The sequence below is a fragment of the Dicentrarchus labrax genome, unplaced genomic scaffold (genome assembly GCF_905237075.1).
Source record: "Dicentrarchus labrax unplaced genomic scaffold, dlabrax2021, whole genome shotgun sequence".
Lineage (NCBI taxonomy): Eukaryota > Metazoa > Chordata > Actinopteri > Moronidae > Dicentrarchus > Dicentrarchus labrax.
Window position 1 is genome coordinate 30,400,468 of NW_026136720.1, and position 20,568 is coordinate 30,421,035.

General features: G+C 40.7%; 1 protein-coding gene across 1 annotated transcript in view; it reads left to right on the forward strand.

The window, feature by feature from the left end:
• Positions 1-573: 573 nt before the first annotated feature.
• Positions 574-20,568, forward strand: part of spon1b (spondin 1b) — a 93,486-nt gene continuing 73,491 nt past the window's right edge. The window contains exons 1-3 of the mRNA XM_051382077.1: positions 574-1,164; positions 2,413-2,519; positions 19,428-19,561. Coding sequence (XP_051238037.1) covers positions 939-1,164; positions 2,413-2,519; positions 19,428-19,561 — 467 coding nt within the window. The 5' untranslated portion in view covers positions 574-938. The remainder of the gene's footprint in view (positions 1,165-2,412; positions 2,520-19,427; positions 19,562-20,568) is intronic.

A 20,568-nucleotide genomic window follows, 5' to 3' on the forward strand; every position in this document is an offset into this window, starting at 1 on the left:
GTCCACTACTCAGTTGTTCGTGAAACGCGCGTAACCACCACGCAACAGAAAGGACAACAGAAATACGCACAGGACAGGACCAGAAACACTTATTCTGTTACTGTTGAGTTTATAATGACCTTATCTAAACTCCTGGTGTCTGTGCAGCCCCACGCAGCCCACAGCAGATACAGAGCAGAAAATGAAATGATTGTGCATTTGTTTATGGAACAGGATAATTTCGCGTAATTATGAAGGAAAAATGCGCACAGATGAGGACTAATAAACACAATCCTTTTGCTTCTTCACTTTTAATACAACCATGCTGCTCACTTTTGAGTTTAGAATGTCCATATCTAACTCCATGATGACTTTTAACCCAAATGCAGCCCACAGTGTTTAGAGCATTTAACATTTGCTGTCGGTTCTGAACAGCAGGCAGAACATTTGTAATTTTCCCCAGGAGGAAGATCTGTGTGTGTGTGTGTGTGTGTGTGTGTGTGATCTCACACTAGCAGCGTGTGTACTCTGTGTGTGTGTGTAGAGGGGTATTAGGGGAGGGCTGGCTCTTATTAAAGCGCGGAGCTCCAGTTTGGACCTTCCCTCGCCTCAAGTCAAGGAGACAGCCGCGTGCACCCGCGCTCGGTTATCTGGCGGCCCCCCGCTGGTTCCAAGCTCACTAGTATCAACACCACACACTGATCCGGGAACAGCAGCAGCAGCTCCTCTCTCCCATCTCAGCACCCGCCTCACCGTGGTGCGTCCCAGACGCGCTCTCTCCAGTTCAGGATGGACTCGCCTCCTTCTCTTCACCTTTCCCACTGACTGTGACGCTGCTGTAGTTTGGTGGGAGTTCCCGGGGAAGGAGCTGGAACTGATCCTCTGTCCGCTGTTTCGCCTTTCCACTGGGTTTTTAATTTGATTGAACTGTCACTGTACACTCATCCGCGGGCTCCGAAATGGGAATGTACATACATCTGCTGCTTTTGCAGTACTATTTCGTCTCGAGTTTTGTGTGCAATGCCGTCGCTTTCGTGGAGGAACCCTCCGGGGGCAGGTCGGACGGGTACTGCGGGCGGATCCTCCGGGCGCCGACACATGGGACCCGGAAGGATGGCCACCATGAGTTCAGGCTCAGAGTGGAGGGGGACCCGGAAACCTACCAGCCCGCCAGCACCTACAGAGGTAGAGTTTAGTGTCCATCTGCGCAATCAGTGCGTAAACCTGCGCCAAATTGAACAAGTGGACTGTTTGTGAAGTTGGAAATCAGAGCATGTTTACTCTGAAATTCATAGAAATCTTTATTTTGTTTTATGTATTCAAACTTGAGTATGACTAACCACCCATAAGACTGTAAGCAATAGCCACAGTAAACTAAAATTGGACTAGAAATCGCAGCCAGGAGGACACAGATCACCAACTAGTCAGTCTGCCGCCTCTGGCCCCTGCAGGGAGAGTTGTGGTTTGATAAGGCTACTTAGTGTTATAATGTTTGACCTATATTCACTTCCTCTCCTCTTTCTGCAAGCAAAGAGACACACATACAAACACTCACAGAGGGAGATACACACAGACACACACACACACACACACACACACACACACACACACACACACACACACACACACACACACAGAGAGAGAGAGATCTGGCTCCAATTAAGCTGACCCCTACAAATTTAAAGTCCCTATCCTGCCTGATGAATTTGGCTACATAAAGAAAGACTTTGGCCTACTCACAGAGGTTCTTGGTGAGTTTAGAAGTTACACTAAGCAGTTTTGAGCTCTTACAGTTATGAGACCCGGCATGGTGCAGTTTTGAAACAGGCTTCAAAACGAGGAGCAAAATCAAGGGTCACCTTGTCTAAAAGTCCCCCCACTGAGATCATACTCCGGATCATGCAAGTTTTGGCTGTGACGCCACATTTAGCAATTCAGGGCAAAATTCTAATCAGCTACGTGTGAAGGACACCACCCAAGGAAATAAAGAAGTTATTTACCAAACCTTTACAGCCTTTAAGTAGCGAATAAGTTCACTTAAAAAAACAAAAATAGATAAGATTGAAAATATTGACATCTTCCTTCTCAGCACCGGGAGCAAGTTTTAAGATAAATGAGCTCGTTTGAAAATGCAAGGTTAGGGCACAAGGGTGAGCCGAATAAAATTTCACCCACATCTCATTATACGGCTCCTGTTCCTGGCCCGTTCCCCGCACCAAACTCTCTGTATGAGATTTATAGCCTCTCTTTTATTCCAGTGTGAGATGCTAAGCCTCTTTTTACAGCCATCACATTGAATACTGCTTCCCTGTGCGTTTCCCTGGCATCATACGGGGTGACCCTGCGTCATGCAGTGCCACTCTTGTGTGTCAATGTATGTGCCTCTTTACTGCTCAGCTTTTAGTAAATACATGCTTTCTTTCTGCTTTACAGTGGTACTCCTGGCAACCAGCCCTGCTTATTTCAGAGGTTTTACCCTCATCGCGCTGAAGGAGGGCAGAGAGGGCACCACAGACGACGACTACGCCGGCCAGTTCCAGGTAAGGATAAGCAGGTGTGGAGAGGAGAGGAGGAATCGCTGCATACTGAATGTGCTCTGCTGAGCTTTCTGGGAAAGTTCACAAAGGATGAACTCATTTGCATGCTATAATGCACATGGCAGTCGACTTAGCAGCTCCCCGCTGTCTTCTGATATGGAGGTTAAAGGAGGTGTTGCTGACAGATGCAACACGGCTCCCCTGGATGACGCTGGAAAACTGAGCTCTCCTGTTGTGGCAAAGAAGAAAAGAGAATCTAGTTGCCTCTTTGGTGCAGCTCTTCTAGGCTGAGGCAGACACGGCATCCTTCTCCCTAAGTGGCAGATATTTCCTCCAGCGGAAGAAGGAGAGGGCGAAGGAGAAGGCAGGGGAGGAAAGAGAGGAAGAGGCATGTGAGGACAGAGAGAAAAGAGATAAACAGAGAGAGTTGGAGAGAAAGCAGGAGCGAGATGTGAGATGTTTGGTTCGGTAGTAACACAGCTCCCACTGAGCAGCAGAGGAGAGAGCCAGACTTCCTCAATTACCTCCTGCTCAGTGTAAACAGGAACACACATCTGTAGCTGTGTTGCCACATGCTGATCCTAACCAGACTCTTACCAAACAGAGCAGGAGGCTGCTTTCATGTAGCCAACAATTTAAAGAGAGAACTGAGAAGATTTTGCTTCTTGGTTCCACCGACTTTGAAACAAATCATGTTTGTTGAGACTTTGTAGTGATGCTAACATGCAGACACAACAGAGCATGCAACGTATTTACCCAATTCTTCACCTAACTAAGATCCTCCTTTTTATCATGTTGGCAGCATCTATGTTTGCCAGCACTTCTGTGCTTGGGTTATAAACAGTTCGGGTTCCCATAGAGTAATAACAAATGTTTGATGTCATTTGTGTGTCAGTGTCATTAATTTAAGGTGTCCTGTGGAGTTTGTGACCACTAGTAGTGCTATGGAGCAGTGTTTTGCTTTGTATCATGCACAGACATGCAAACAGATAGATGCAGGCAATGCGATACACACTCCTCTCCTTCATTGCCTTCTCTCGGTCAGGGGTGGGAATTTTAAAGATTTTATCTATACCAATTCCATTTATTATTGATTCTGCCTATTGTTCTGATTCTTTGTCAATTCCCTTTTTAATTATAAATGAGGCCACGCTTCGGATTGTTTTTTACTTTCTGCCATGACTTCTTGTTGAAAGTTTCCAGCAGCATAGACACATGAGTTTGACAATATGCTGGCACTGATAAAAGGAATTGATCACCTCGGTGGCATACAATTTAAATGGATTGGAAAATTTGGATCTGGTTCTCGATTCCCATCCCTAATCTTGGTTTCTTCCCGGTGTCACAATTCTCTTCTCCTGATTTATGCCCTAAATCTTGACTGTAGGGCTGTATAACTGCAGAAATATGTGGACACAGACGCAGCACATCATATAGTGGAGTGGATTGTTTTTACTCTTTAGACTGTGTTTGCAGCTTCAGTTGATTATAATGGACGTGCTCTGCTGCAGGCATGCTGCGGTTGCTGATACCATAGATAAGCAAATGTACATGGTATGATAACTGTCAGTTTTTATACAATGGTATACAGTGGTATCGGTATACCGCTGCAACCCTGTTTTTGAGATCATTTATTCATTTACTGTCAACCCTTTTGTCCCTTGGTGGCTATTAGAAGATATGATAATGAACCAAAAGTTCCCCTTGTTTCTCTGTAGTCTCTATAGTCAGCCAAACAGTGTAGAGAGCTTGGTTTCTGACGCTGAAACTATATATTTTGTGTGTTGACACTAATTGTTTTCTTTGTTCATTAACTTCTTCTTTCATTCACTGTACTCCTTGTGCTAGCATATGCATTATATGGCATAAAGTCTCACGTGTCTGGCCGTGGTTCAACCCTTAGCATCTTGCAGCAGCGTTGCCTCTGGGTTTACTCTCTAACTTTTCCAACCACGAAATTAAAATGAAAAGTCTTTGCAAGTTTACACACTGCTCTACAAATGATAAAAGAAATAACAGCTACTGGATGAATAATACAAAATAAGGAATACATTTTTAAAAACAATTGGGGAGAATAAACTGGTCTGAAAAATTGTGTTCTTAAGGTTTAAAGGTCCAGCATGTAACATTTAGGTGGATCTTTTGCCAGAAATTTAATACCATATGCATTACTATGTTTTCATTAGTGTGTAATCACCTGAAAATAAGTCTTAAATTCAGTTTTTGTTACCTTAGAATGAGCTGTCTATTTACAGATGCAGCGGGTCCCCTTCAGTAGAGTCCGCCAATGTTGAATCACCATGTTTCTATAGTAGCCCAAAAGGGACAAATCAAGCATTGGCTCTAGATAGGGGCGTTTCACAACCCCTGTAGTTTCTCCTTCCTGCTCAGAAGGTGAGGGTGAAACAAGGGAGTTGCAATCTCGAACTGCATACTGGTCCTTTAAAAGTTGAGTGACTTTGTTCGACCCAAACAGGATAGATAAAGCTGAGAAGTCTGGAAAACATAATTTTCTCTACTTAAATAAATGATATAATAAATAAATGAGTTCTCACAAACCAGCTTGTGTGAAAGCGAAGATAACAGAGAACTACGTTGTTTTCAGTGGAACCTTGGTCTGTATTGAAACAGTTCAAACCCAAAGATCTTAGCTCACTCCGCTCTATTTGATTTCTGCTCCTTGCACAATAAACACCTCGCAGTCTCAACCTCAGAGTCCCAGCAGAGTCTGCAGTGAGGCTGAGACCAGGCAGTAGGCAGTGAGCAGAAACTGGAACAGTGTGGGCTGAGCCTGAACAAAATTAAAGTTGACAATCTGGCTTTACAATCTGTTTAATACATATTGGCAAATCCATCAGACAGTTTTTGTTCTGTAATTGACAGTTGTAATTGACACTTTTATCCACATGTGGAGAATGATTAAGGCCTCTAGAGATAAGCTGCTGTCAAAACACTGTGTGTTTAAAGAATATATTCGGTTCGGAAAAGTTCTGAGAAGCTGACTGTATGAAAGATGTGTCCTACATGACGCTATGTTTTAAGGACACTACGTTAAATCAATGAAAACTTTATTTTGGTTTCATGTAGAAATAGAAATTAGTTTCGGAATGATTTCATTTATTAAATACGCCGTCCTTTGTGTCCCAGTTATATTAGCGGGTCGATAAGAGAAGATGCAGCATGACAGCGAGTCTGGCTTTTTATCTAAATGACCTCAATCCATCAAACTCAGCTTCTTTTTATCAGAGAGGTTTACATAATAATACTTGTGTAAAATAAAGTTTATATAACAATTCATATTCCTGACAGTTTATTTTTCACAAGTTAATTATGTGGCTAGTTTTGCAATGTCATGATTGTTATTGGGCAGTGGAAGAGGAGCCAAATGAGCGCAGTTGTGGTTCCCCATACGGCTGTTCTCTCTCCTCCCTTTCTGGTACTGGGTTGTTTCTGGCAGCTGTCCTGGAATGTGCCCGCCTGCTGTTTCACTAAAACACCACAACAGAGAGTTGCTGCTCATTGTTTTTTCCTTAAGCAATAATCTGCTCTTTGTCTCCATTACTACCATTAAAGGGCTTCTGTCTTAATGTGTCAGAGCTTGGAGAGCATTTCTGCGAAGGGTGCATCTGTGTGTGCACGACTCAGTATCCCACTGAGTCTGAAGTAATTGTCTGCTTGGAAATGTATGTCTTTGTGCTTACATATGCACCGAATGGGCATGTGGGTATACGTGCGGGTCTGTATGTGTGTTTTTCCCAGCCCTCTTTGCATTAGTGTGGGATGTCGGTCATATTTATCTAGGCCAGCAACGTGTTATTGCTCAGGGAGACAAACGGAGCTTGTTTGGATAAGGGAAGAGATGAGCAGACATGAGATATTATCTTCTTTTTTTCCTTTGCACAGATTATCTAGGGTTCTGAGTTTAGCTGGGGATAAACAAACACAATCAGTTTAAAGTGCCACAGCTAAGTCATAGGTTTCAGATAGAGGAAATTACATGAGCCAAGCAGGGCTTAGAAGGCTTTAAAGAAAAGGACGAGTAGGATGTGTGTAGAGTTGGAATGATGGTGCCCTGATATCTAACATAATCACACTTGAATGTGATCCTTAAGTAATTATTGCCTCTCTAAGTACCAAAGATAGATACACGCAGGATTGTGTAGTCTCGCACCCCTCCCTGTTTTTGTGATTAACGGGAATTTACAAGGACAACTATGTGCTTATTTTCTTCAAGGAACTTGAGCTAGAAGACGCTTAACACATCTTTATTTATTATGCTTGACAAGCCGGTTGGTTCAGATGCTTGAGGTCTGCATAAATAATGTTGTACTCTGCACTGATTATGGCTTATTACTGTAATACATAATGCATCAAGACTATGAGTGTGAGGCAATTATTTCTTACTTATTGATTGGTTAGGGATTCAGCTATAAGTTCACAAGGAGGTGACAAATCATTTTGGGGTGATTGTGAATTGATGTAAGAAATGTGAACAAAATGGATTCATGAAATGAAATGTTTTTTTTTTGTATAAATGAATTGTCATTATGCTAATCTGTATCATAGATAATCGGGGTATCAAACTATACCTAGAATGCTTGTTGCCTGGTAGCTTTTTCTCTGCACAGGATCTGATTTAAAATGTTAATATAACTTGCTAGTTTTTTAGCATGAGCAATGATAGTAAATATCACTGGCTAATTCTGAAAACAGTATGTCCCACCACCCCCTTGTAGTCGGCCCAAACAACAAATAGAAGTGCTGCAACGAGAATATGAGCCCTCACTGGCATCCCACCTATGAACATTCATTTATAGAACACAACAATAAAACCAGATATACCAGTAATGGGAATTAGGCCCTGGGTTTCTGTAGTGGGCAAAAATATTGCCTCAGTACCACTTGTACATATGCCAGCTCACAGTGTTTGACTGACAGTTGATCTGTGGAAGTGCAAAAACTGCATCATTTTTTATTTCCAACAGCAGCAAACAGTGGTTGTTTGATATAACTGGTTAGTTTAACAAGCCGTAATCGCCACCATTGCATAAGAAACAAACAAAAAAGCTCCATCTATAAAAAGTCAAAACGAACAAAGATGCCTCGGTGCTGCTCACACCATGTTTTTACTTGCATGCAGTTTGTGTGGGGTTTTCTTTTCCATTTTTTAAAGATTTTCTGTGCACTATAGTCCTTCACTGCTAACCCTACTACTTTTGGCCTGAGGATGTCCACACTAATCCAGCAACCAATTTTCAAAGTTATTCCTCACCATTTATTGAAACAGCACAACCAAGTCACAGTGAAAGTGTGAAAACACCATTACTGGAAATTAAACACCGGTTCTCTGGTGGGATTTTTTCACACTACTGCTCACACTGTTTGATTGACAGTTGATCTTTGGGAAGTTGTGTACAAAAACACCCCAATGAAGAGAATTTAATACCAAAGATGGAGACTAGATAAGGATCCTAAGATTTTTCATCTGTAAATTAGGGCTGCATGGCCAATCATCATCATGATAAATGTTGAGATCACGATTATTTCATGCTCCAACATTTTCTTGTTTTACAGATGCATTTTTGGTGAACAATAGCGGGCAGTGTTTGTTATCTAACTGACAAACTCTGCACTTTCTGTGACTAGCTTACTTAAAGATAAAGTCAACTCATGTTTCCCCAGTTAAATGCTTTTAATGTGAAGCTTCAGCAGTAGGAAATGTTTTTTGTTAGCAGTAACTTAATACAGCATTTTTTCCAGAAAGAAAAGTATCCAGGCTGCAGCTGCAGGGTATGCGTGCAGCGACATGACTGCTCCCCAAAAGTGAAACCATAACGTCTCAATCACCTGTAGTGGCTGGCTGTTAGTTAGTACACGCTTGATTTAATATGCAGCAGAGTGTTCTATGAGCCAAGCACGCATTTCAAATGTCAGTATCATAGACCAATGGTCCCCAACCTGAGGGTCTGGACCACCACTAGGGGTTGCCAAAGCTTTGCGTGGAGTCGCAAGGTCTTCTTGATTCAAACGTGCATAGGAAAACTTTAAAAATATACACAGTAGGCCTAAATTTCATCATCCTAAAAAAGTACACTGTTATAACAACCAAAGAACAGAACAGTTCTTTGGTTTCAAGCGCCAGGGGAAAAAAAAAAACCTACAGTGGTCAAAAAAGAAGCCTTTTAAGTATGTATGATTGTTTAAAATGATAAAAATGTGTAATACAGATAGAGAATTGTATAAAAAAAACTCATTTCAGATCAGTATTCACAGGAAATAATCAGTTAAATTCATCCAAATCGGTCGTTTTACACAAACTTTTTGCAGTTATTGTGTTCACTATTTGGGTTCATTGTACAGTGTATCAGTTGTTTTCATCTCAGTGTTTCCTCTATGTTGATTTTGGAGCGGGGGCCCGCGCCGTTTAAATTTTTCCCCCCCAAAAAAAAAAAAATGGGGCAGATGCACAATGTAGTCACGGTTGCCTTTTAAATGATCCTGCCGACATAATGCCCCCGGCTGCCGACTGCATTAACAACAAGTAAACTATTCAGAGGTTTGGGCTGTCCAGTTTAACTCCATACTGTTGTGTTGATGTAGTTATTTCAACCCAGAAATGGGGCAGATGCACAATATTGCTGCATCTGTTGCTGTAATACATTGAATACAATTTGAAATATCCATAAAATTTTAATTTAGTAATGGGTGGTTAGTTGGTTGGGTGGTCATAGACGATCAGGTTAATTTAATTGTGGGAAGCCAAATATGTGATTGTGATTAATATTCAATTAACCATGCAGCCCTACTGTGAATAACAAAAAATCTTGTCATTTGCCAAATAAATGCTAAATAAACTGTATTTTGTGAAACTATAGCATAAAATGCACTGCTGGTCAATGTGGAGCAAAAATGACTTGAAAACGTAAACTAAGTACCACTGTTTGGTGTCACTGAATATGTCACCACTTAGTTTTTAGTGCTTGGAAGCCAATTGTGATTGAGGATGACGGCTATAGTCTCAACAGCTCTGTGACTCAGCCTTAGTCTGAACAGGAGCCTGTCTAGTTTATTCATGCTGTTTCTCATTGACAATTGCCCAAACAAACTGAGTGGGCAAGGCTGGAAAACCGACACACATGCACACACAAGTCAGCCATATTTATACACACATGCACACACATGCACACACATTTACAGTTGAAACCAGAAGTTTACATACACTGTATAAAAAGACACATATGCTTTTTTTTCTCACTGTCTGACATGAAATCAGATAATCACTTTTCCTGTTTTAGGTCCGTTAGGATTACCAAAATTATTTCTATTTGCTAAATGCCAGAATAATGAGAGAAGGATTTTTTTTGACAATTTTTTATTACTTTCTTCAAAGTCAGAAGTTTACATACACTATGATTACTATGCCTTTAACCCTGTAACACCCCTTGTTGTAAAATTACAACGTTACCTTTAGCCATTCTAAAAACAATCTGTTATATTTTATCTTATGTTTTACCACATTTACATAGTCATTGGGTCCTATTGTTCAGTCTCACAATGCTATTGGATGGTACATTTGTTTATAAGTCCCGCCTTATGGCCATGAACTCACTCAACTTCTCTGGTTTCTTTGAACAACATCTCTTTGTTTCATTGGACTAAATTCATCAGATTCTAGTAAGTAAAATGTCTTTTACATTTTTTTGGTTGTTATTACAATGTCCAGAGCATGTACATATGTAGTTATTGTGGAATAGATTCATCAAATTTCATTTAGAGCTTGTTATATATTTGTTGCAATTCTACAACACTGGGTGAGTGTGGTAGTCAAAATAGCAGGCTTGTTGCAGTGGGCCCAAACAGGTTGCATTCCCTCCACTACACCACTGCCTCTAACAAAGTATTTTCTTTATACATGGACAGTATACATTCTAACCTTGTGTTGTGTTCTGGTCAAATTTGACTGATTTAAAGTTTTATCTCTAAAAAATGTAGTTAATTTGACCAGACTGACCTAAAATTCCATGACTTTGTCCACAAAGAGGATATCAACAGACAATACAGTTCTGGGAAAGGTGAAAATGTTCCTGAATGTGGGGTGTGGATATAAGTGGGGGTATGCATGTTTTCCTTTTAGTATGATAATTAGAGAGCACAAACGCAGTATTGTTATGTCAAGGCAGTATTGTTTGACTAAATGGCTGGTGATTGGGATGCATATTTCTTTTAGCATGATAAGTAGAGAGCATAACAAGCTGTCAAGGCAGTATGAAAGTATCCTATCAAGGGGAAATTCAGCAGCATCAAGCAATATATGCAAGGCAAGCCAAACCCATGGGGATTCAAAGTGTGGGTGAGAACTGGAATCTCTGGCATGATGTGTGACGTCTACCAAGGCAATGTCAACGGAATCGAGCCAAATCTGAACTTGGATTGTCAGGTGATGTTGTGATGAGCTTGCTTCCACACATCCAGAAGGTCAGAACTACAAAATGTATGCAGACAACTACTTCACCTGTGTTCCATTATTAGTGAAACTCCTTGATCGGGGAATTCATTACGTGGGACAGCCAGGCAGGTGGCCTACCCTACTGTAACCTTGAAGACGAGAAGAGCTTGAAGAAAAAGGGGAGATGAAGCTATGACGTCAGAGTGGAGGGGAATCACAACATCTGTGCTGTCAAATGGTATGACAACAGGGCCGTCACACATCCTTTGCTTGAACTGAACCTGTGCAGAAGATTCAACGCTGGGACAAAGCCACCAGAACCTACATTGAAGTTGAAAGGCCTTACATTGTTGGTGCCTACAACAAGTACATGGGAGGTATGGATTTGTTGGACTCATTTACAGCCAAATATAAGTTCCCCATCAAATCCCGTCGCTGGTACTGGTACATGTACATCTTCTGGCACACCATCATCCTCGCTGTGGTCAATGCATGGCTCCTCTACAAGCGGGACTGCAAGGCACAGCTAGCATCCTCTCTCATCCTGGTAAACACAACACTTCGAACTCCAAGAGAGGCGCCATCTTCAGGCAAGGGAGCCCAGCATCACAGACAGTGACATCGAAAGCCCTCTGAATGCTCAGAAGAGACCATCCAAGAGATGTGCACACCTTACATTGGATGTACGCAGGACCTAGTTGCACATTTCCCAGTGAAGACAGGGAGGGACGCTGCAGACACTGCAATACAGGATACACCAACACCAATGCAGCAAGTGTGATGTTCGCCTTTGCTTTTCAGAGGACAAGAACTGTTTTGGGACTTTCACTAACAATGAAAGTCAGTCATGAAGAAAAAGGAATGAAGAAGTTGCTAGAAAAGATGGATTTTTATCCTGTTTAATAGTTTTTTAATAAATGACTTCATAAAAATATGACTAATGTGTGATTATTATTAATGTTATATACCTTTATGGGGCTAAGTAAGCAATCAACCCTGCAATTAACCCGTAGTTGTTCTGATTGTTGTTCGACAACATGAGTACAAATACAGAAATTCTGCTCCACCTAAGCCCAATGTTGCAATATTACAACATTTCTCTATAAACTTACATAAACATTATTTTTTTAAAAACTCTTTAATTTCTGCATCAAAGGCCTACTACACAACATCTGAAGGTAAAATAATTTTTTAAAGGTTTTCTATATTTGGGTCTTAGGTTAAACAAAGCCCAGATGATGATGTCTTTGGAAGCTTTTGATTTATTGACAACATTTGAGTTAATTAGAGACACACCTGTGGATGTATTTTAAGGCACACCTGAAACACACTGCTTCTTGTCTAACATCATGGGAAAGTCAAGACATCAGCCAAGATATCAGGAAGAGAATTGTGGACTTGCACAAGTCTGGTTCATCCTTGGGTGCAATTTCCAGATGCCTGAAGGTGCCACGTTCATCTGTTCAAACAATTATACGCATTATTATTCATATAATTCCCATGGTGTTTATACTTCTATAAACACCATGGGAATGTCCAGCCATCATACCGCTCAGGAAGGAGACGGGTTCTGTGTCCCAGAGTTGAACGTGCTCTGGTCCGAAATGTGCATATCAACCCAAGAACAAAAGCAAAAGACCTTGTGAAGATGCTGGCTGAAGCTGGTAAGAGTGTGTGAGAACACCAAGCCTGAGAACACCATCCCAACTGTGAAATACGGTGGTGGCAGCATCATGTTGTGGGGTTGTTTTGCTGCAGGAGGGACTGGTGCACTTCACAAAATAGATGGCATCATGAGGAAAGAACATTATGTGGAAATACTGAAGCAACATCTCAAGACATCAGCCAGGAAGTTAAAGCTTGGGCGCAAATGGGTCTTCCAAATGGACAATGACCCGAAGCATACTGCCAAACTGGTTACAAAGTGGCTTTAGGACAACAAAGTCAATGTTTTGGAGTGGCCATCATAAAGCCCTGATCTCAATCCTATTGAATATTTATGGGCAGAGCTGAAATGGCATGTGCGAGCAAGGCGGCCTGCAAACTTGGCTCAGTTACACCAGTTCTGTCAGGAGGAATGGGCCAAAATTCCTGCCAACTATTGTGTGAAGCTTGTGGAAGGATATCTAAAACGTTTGACCCAAGTCATACAGTTTAAAGACAATGGTACCAAATACTAATGAAATGTATGTAAACTGACTTTCTGACTGAGAAAGTAATAAAAACATTGTCTAAAAAATCCTCTCTCTCATTATTCTGGCATTTAGCAAATAGAAATAATTTTGGTAATCCTAATTGACCTAAAACAGGCAAAGTTTAATCTGATTTAATGTCAGACAGAGAGAAAAAAGAGTGTCTTTTTATACAGTGTATGTAAACTTCTGGTTTCAACTGTACAATGACTGTGTTTACTTGTTCAGAATAATAATGGCCCAAGATCCTGGTTAAGGTCGTAGTCAGGTTAAATTGTCAACATGAACCCATGGCACCGTCTTATTAGGCCCAAAAGACAATTTTCCTTTGTCTAAAACAAGGGCAACCACCAAGTGATTGATAGGGGTAACTAATTTGCTCAAGAAAAATATCCCAAATTCTGTTTTATACTTAACTTGGCTCTGGGGAACTGTGGATAAACTGGAGATATTGTAGCTCTAAAACAAAAAACAGCTGCCAATTAAGTATGCCATGGCATTTCTTTTGTAGGGGAAAGAAATGATGATACCAGCTGGAAATAATCTTTATTAATTCAGATTTACTTTACTTGCAGACAGCAGAAGTCAAAAGTTATAGATATTTTCATGCTACAAAGTCAGTAAACACTGTGCTTACTGGATTATTGAGGTTCAGAACCAGGTCAGACTAAGATAGACTTCAGGTCAAAGGCTGAATGCTTTTGAGTGTTTGTAAATGGCTATCCAGTGTCATAGAAGGTCTTTCACTTTGCGTTTGTCTCTACACTAGGTGTCATTTAGTCTGCTCTCTGAGTATGCTCTGCAGTCAAGGTGACAGACTTGCCTGTTGTTGTCAGAGCTTTTAGCACCCCAATAACGTCAGAGCTTTCGCACATAGAAAAACAGATGAGAAAAAGACATGACAGACTTAAAGAAAGGCAGGAAAAAAATCATTTGCGCTTTCAGACAGTCCATTTACGTATCTAGCCTGCATGAGCACAAACAAGACACAAACACTCCTTGGTTTGACGGCTATGACAGCATTACAGCTCACAGAAACTTTTAAAAAATGCTCTTAAATTGACTTCTACAAAGGATTATAGCACTAAAATGTGTATATAACTGTAAAAAAGTGGATTTTAAAAAGAGCTTTGGGGTCATTTTTATTTTAAACAGACCCAGTGAACAATACACTGCCTCTTTTCCAATGTTGTTTTGTGTTATTGAACGCCAAAAGCCACAGAATTGGCTCCATTTGCTAGGAAATAAACCTGCACACACATAGTTATTTTTTACAGAGTAGCTGTTTGGATATGTGACACCGCTGCCTTGCTTGGGTGGCTCAGACACAAAATGTAATATGATGCAATATTTGTGATAGCCCGAAGATCTCAGCGGTATTCTGCAGTAATAGTATGGCTGTGATTGATGGAAAGCTCAAGGCAATATGTCGGCGCCTTCGAGGTCTTCATCGAGCAAGCGAACTTTGTTACTTTCTGAAATAAGCTCATCTTCAAGTGTTGACGTGACATTTCAATCTGTCTGTCTGCCTGGTGTTTTTCCTGTGCAAAAGTTTCATCTCTGCACTCAGGTCCCAAAGGTTTTAACTGTATTCACTGCCTTGTAACTGCTTTGCATTTAATTACAAACCTGCAGTGTGTGTGCACACCGACCAACAAACACACACACGCTAATATCACTCTTATTGTCAGTTTTCTCCAGGGATCTTGGGTGTCTGTTCAAGCCTGGGTTTGCCTTGTCTGTCTCTTTGTGTGCGTGATGATGTGTGCGTGCGTGACGGTGTGTGTGTGTGTGTGTGTGTGTGTGCGTGTGTGTGTGTGTGTGCGTGTGCGTGTGCGTGTGTGTGTGCGTGTGCGTGTGCGTGTGTGTGTGTGTGTGTGTGTGTGTGTGTTTGAACAGGGCTCTGCATTTGCTTGTGCAGGCACTCTGAAGCATCTGTGTTTACCGTCTCAACAGAGAGCGAGAGATTGAGTGAGAGAGATTGAGATAGACAAACCGTGGACACACACAGACATGCCAGCCTCTGCAGTGAAAACAAACGCTCCTTTGCCAGTCTTCCCACACTCCCTCTCTTCCTCTCTTTGCCTGTCTCTCTTTCTGTCTGTTTGTCTGTCCTTCCATCTCTCACACATTGTCTCCAACAATATGGCTTGAAACTTGAATGTGCCCACGTCTTGTTTCTAGTTTTCTTTTTTTTTATCAAGGTTTTTTTATTAGAATTTTCAAATAGTAAACAACACCCAAGAGGGGCTTAACAGACAAAAAAATAAACATACAAACAAACATAATAACACTAAAAGAACAAATACAACAATCCTCCTTCCCTCATCCAGTACAGCAGTGATCTTTTATTAGCCGCCCAATAATAGTACATGAAGTTTGGGAGTGCCATCCCTCCCTTTGCACGAGGTCTCTGTAATATATGTCTTTTGATCCGTGGTGGCTTTTTGTTCCAAATGAAGGCTGATATCTGATTATTTAGTTTTGGAAAAAAAGGATTTTGTGAGAAACACTGGGAGACACTGGAAAAAATATATACAAATTTAGGCAGCACATTCATCTTTATAGTATTGATTCTGCCCCCCAGGGAGAGAGGCAGGGGGTCCCACCGCTCAATATCTTGCTTCAGATTAGATAACAGAGGCTGATAATTAGCTAAATATAAATCTTTATGACTGTGTGTAACCCACACCCCAAGATATTTGAATTTCTTTGGACTCATTTTAAAAGGAAATGAGTCTAGGGGTACCTGGCCTGCCCCCTCACCAACAGGCATCAGTTCACTTTTCTGAATATTGACCTTGTAGCCCGATATTTTGCCAAAATCTTCGAGTAGGGCCATTAACTTAGGAAGGCTCAGAAGGGGCTGCAAAATGAATAATAGCATATCGTCCGCATAAAGTGAAACTATGCTCTATCCCTTCACGCCGGATCCCCCTGATATCAGCATTCCGTCTTAGCGCCAAAGCAAGTGGTTCCATTGCAATGGCAAATAGCAGTGGAGGACATCCCTGCCTCGTACCTCGCTGGAGCTCAAAGTAAGTGGACAGATTATTATTAGTACGTACAGCAGTCCTCGGAGATGTATATAAAAGTTTAACCCATGATATGAATCTGGGACCAAATCCAAACCTCTCTAGCGCGCTAAAAAGATAGCCCCACTCCACCCACTCCAAATGCCTTTTCAGCATCGAGTGAAAGCACCACTTCTGGGGTGCCAGGTAGAGAAAGGCTATAGAGGATATTTAAAAGGCGTCTGATGTTAAAAAAGGAGTACCAATTCCTAATAAAACCTGTTTGGTCTGGTGATATGATGGATGGAAGAACCCCCTCCAAGCAACGTGCCAAAATTTTAGCAAGGATTTTAACATCCGTATTTAGTATTGAAATTGGACGGTATGAGCTGCACTCAAGGGGGCTCTTATCTTTCTTAAGGAGTAAGGAGATAACTTGGGACTTACTTATCTTGTTGTGGGACTGGACTGCCTGGACTGGGAATTTGATTGGACTTGACTATCTTGACTTTGAACCCAGTGGTAAGGAATTGGGACTTAACTTTGGATTTACCTGTCTTGACTTTGGGCTTGACTGTGGGATTTAATTGACTCAATTGTGTTGACTCAGGACTTGCAATGCAGAAATGCAGAAACTATTGCTTGGGACCTAAAGTTTGGGATTTGAGACTTTGGACTTGACTGTGTGGATTTCTGTGAATTTGATTGATTGTAACTTGATTGTGTCTTGGGTTAAACATGCTTGTCTTGAATCTTTTGAATTTGGGCTTAACTCACTTGACCTCAGACTTGTCTGTCTTGATTTGTGTTGTCATTTTGCAAATATATTATATATGAATGAAAGTTAAAAAAATATTTGTGTGTGTGTGTATGTGTGTATATATATATATATATATATATATATATATATAAAGTGAACAAACATAAATCATAAAATACATTTTTGGACTTGGTACTCAATTGTCTTGTTGTGGGACTTAACTGTGGGCAAAATCTTGACTTGGACTGTGTCTCTGCATTGACTGTCTTAACTTGGAACATTACATAGGACTGGACTACCAGGACTCTGGCCTTGATTTAGGACTAGGGACTAGGGGCTTGTTTTGAGGTTGGACTTGTGATTGATTTGATTGGCTGTGTTGACTCGGGACTTTGTTGTGAATTTTGACTTTATGTGCCTGTCTTGACTTGGCATTGACTGTGTTAACTAGGAACATTACTCAAGACTAGACTTTAATGACTGGTCTTGATTTAGGACTTGACTGTCTGGACTGCGGTGCTATCCGGTAGACAAATTCAGTCTGAGAAAAGACAATCATGGACAATGGTCCAACTGACACATTCTGTCTTTTGATGTTAAGTATGGACTTAAACATCTGAGTGGACAGTGTTATTACAAAATACATGCTTTTTCTCATGTTTAGACGGCAGCTCTTTATTTATGTATTATCCGTGTGCAGTTTCTGTTTCAATTTATCATGTTGTAGCCCCAGTCTATCTCCATATTCCTCTCTCTCACAAAACTCTCTGTGTGTTTGTCTTCTCCTTAAGCCTGCATCTTTCTATTGCTTTGTTTCTCTCTTTCTTCTTTCCTTCCCTTATCTCTTTTATGTCTCTCTCCCGGTCTCTTTCTCTTCTTATGCCTTTGAGCAAGTTGTTTGTGTCTGTATATAAGGAGGTGTGAGGAAGTCAATACAGAAATACATAGAAGTATATTTATGTTTGGGTGTTCTGTATGGATGTGTTTTCTCTGTGTAGTCTATGAAAGAGCTGCCTGTGACTTTTGTCTCTCTCTTAATGTCCCATCAGGACTTTGGGACTGGGTGTTAGGTCATTGTTATTGTTGAGCTGAGGCAGCTGGAGAACACTAGCTACAAGGTCATAGGCCGTGTGTGTATGTATGTGTGTGTGTGTGTGTGTGTGTCTCTGTGTGTGTTTAGTTTTTAAAACGTCTGACAACGTCCAAGTACCGAAGGGACTGGGCTAGACATGTCTTGAATACACAAACCTGTTATTATCCAAAGCCCCACTTAGGAACTTTGAGAATTGTCCTCTTTCACATAACTTTGCTTTTGGCTCAAGCTTCTGTCACATCTGTCATTCAATGAAGAAGGGGGAATAATTGTTGATGTCAAATCAAAGCAGAATCAAAGATTGGTCATACTACTGCTACTGGTTTGGTCTTAATATCAAGCAGAGACAGACATCAGTTATCCATTGAGATTTATGACTCACTCTTTTCCCCATCAGATACCATATTAAAGCTGGACATGTGCAGTTTACTCAACTCTGCACTCTGGAAAACCCAAGTGAAAGTTCTCCTGTGATCAAATATTCAAACTTGCTAATGTGGTTTTCTAAGTGAACAATCACGGAAACAGCACAAACAAACAAACAGCAGCTAGCAGATTTTGTTGTACTGCTCTCAAAGAAGCCATGTTGCTTCTGTTATGCTTTCCTTCAGCTGCAGTCTTGACTGGTCACTGGTGGAAAACAGAGCTTTTCCCAAAATGTTCTCTATTGCTTATGATAAGCCTACATGGGGTTATATGTATGGATCAGTGGTGATTTTAAAAAAAATTGACTGTCAAAAGGTGCTGTGAGTAGAATTTTCAACATAAATATTTAACTGTCAAATGGACAGTTAATTGCAATATTGCACTACATAGCTCAAATCGACAATGACCTTGTTGTAGTATGTTACTAAATTGGGAGCACATTTACCAATACTACTTGTTTCCTAACCAGTTTGGTTAACCTGTACCGGTACAGAACCAGCTCAGATCTGTACCTCACTAAACATCCAACTGTAGGGAGTGTTTAGGTGGTGATCTAACTTGTCGGGGTTTAATTAACAACTGTTTCTATCTCAAATTATTTCAGAAAATGAATCTGGAGTATAGTTCATGAGATCTGACAATATTTCGATCTCCATCTTTTTCCTGTTTAAACAAAAAGCAAGCACCTAGTGACTGGTGCATTCGCCTGGTCAGATATTGGACGTTTTAGAATTGATGTATGGGTTACAAAGAAAATGTTCAGTCATCTGTTGTGCATAGCCTCTGTCTCAAACAACTCAGATGGAGTCTTGTCAGTAGGAGAAGAGCTCTTGTGTGGTGGCATTACAACTCACTGCAATTCACTGTGGTCTGGATATGCATTTTCAGGGAAAATAGACCTCAGAAAGATCATGGTGACATTTGCAAAAGTAGACATTTGCTTTTCAATATGTTAATGCTAAATCCTCCCTTGTTCTCAGATCATTGATGAGGATGACACGCAGTTCATGACCAACTGTGCCCCCGCAGTGACGGAGAGCACACCTCGCAGACGCACCAGGATACAAGTCTTCTGGACAGCGCCGCCTACTGGGACTGGCTGTGTTATACTGAAGTGAGTTAGATTTTTGTCCTACCTTTAAATAAGACAGGCCTTTATGGTGCCATTGTGGAGAGCAAACACTGCAATATGAAAATCTGCTTGCAGAGACTTGAGAGTTAACATATTAACATGATCATTAAGCGATGGTGGTATAGTGGTGAGCATAGCTGCCTTCCAAGCTGACCTGGGTTCGATTCCTGGCCTGGCCTTTGATTTTTGAATATCTCCTTTTAATATGTTTTTTTATGTAAAATCTTAATCTGAAAAGTAGCAAGTAACCGCAGCTGTCAAATGTAAAAAAAATTTAAAATGTCCCTCTGAAATGTAGTGGAGTACAAGTATAAAGTTATTTTCCAACACGGATCACAATGAACATCCATTTTGTTTAGTTTTTTAACTTAAAGGACCAATGTGCAGTATTTAGTGGCATCTAGTGCTGAAGTCTCAGCACCATTGGCATCTGTATGTGATGGGCTACTGTAGAAACATGGAAGATAACCTGTGGCATCTGTAGATAAAATCAGCTCATTCTAAGGTAACAAAAACACGATTCCTATATTCAGATAATTATACACTGATGAAAACAAAGTTATGCATATTGTATTCCATTTGTGCTGGTAAATCCTGCTAAATTGCACACTGGACATTTGAATTACCTCACATGACAAAGCTTAAAGTTCAAGATTTCAAATTCAACTACCAAAAAACTTGTTTTAAGAATAAATTTAATTTAAGCATGTTGGAAAACCAAAAAGAAAAACAATAAGTAAAAGGACCATGTGAATGGTCATATAAAAAAACAATAAAAAGCAGTTTGGAAGTCTACACTCAAGTCTCAGATGTCGTGACCTAAGAGAAACAACAAAGGCACAGTTCAGATCAGTCCCTGCTCACTCATACTGGTGTCTTGAACAAAAAAAGAAGGTGAGAAAAGGTTAGTTGTGGTAGTTTCAATCCTGATTTTCATGCTGTGACAAAATGGATGGACAAGCTGCCTAACAGAAAGGAAATCAATCTAA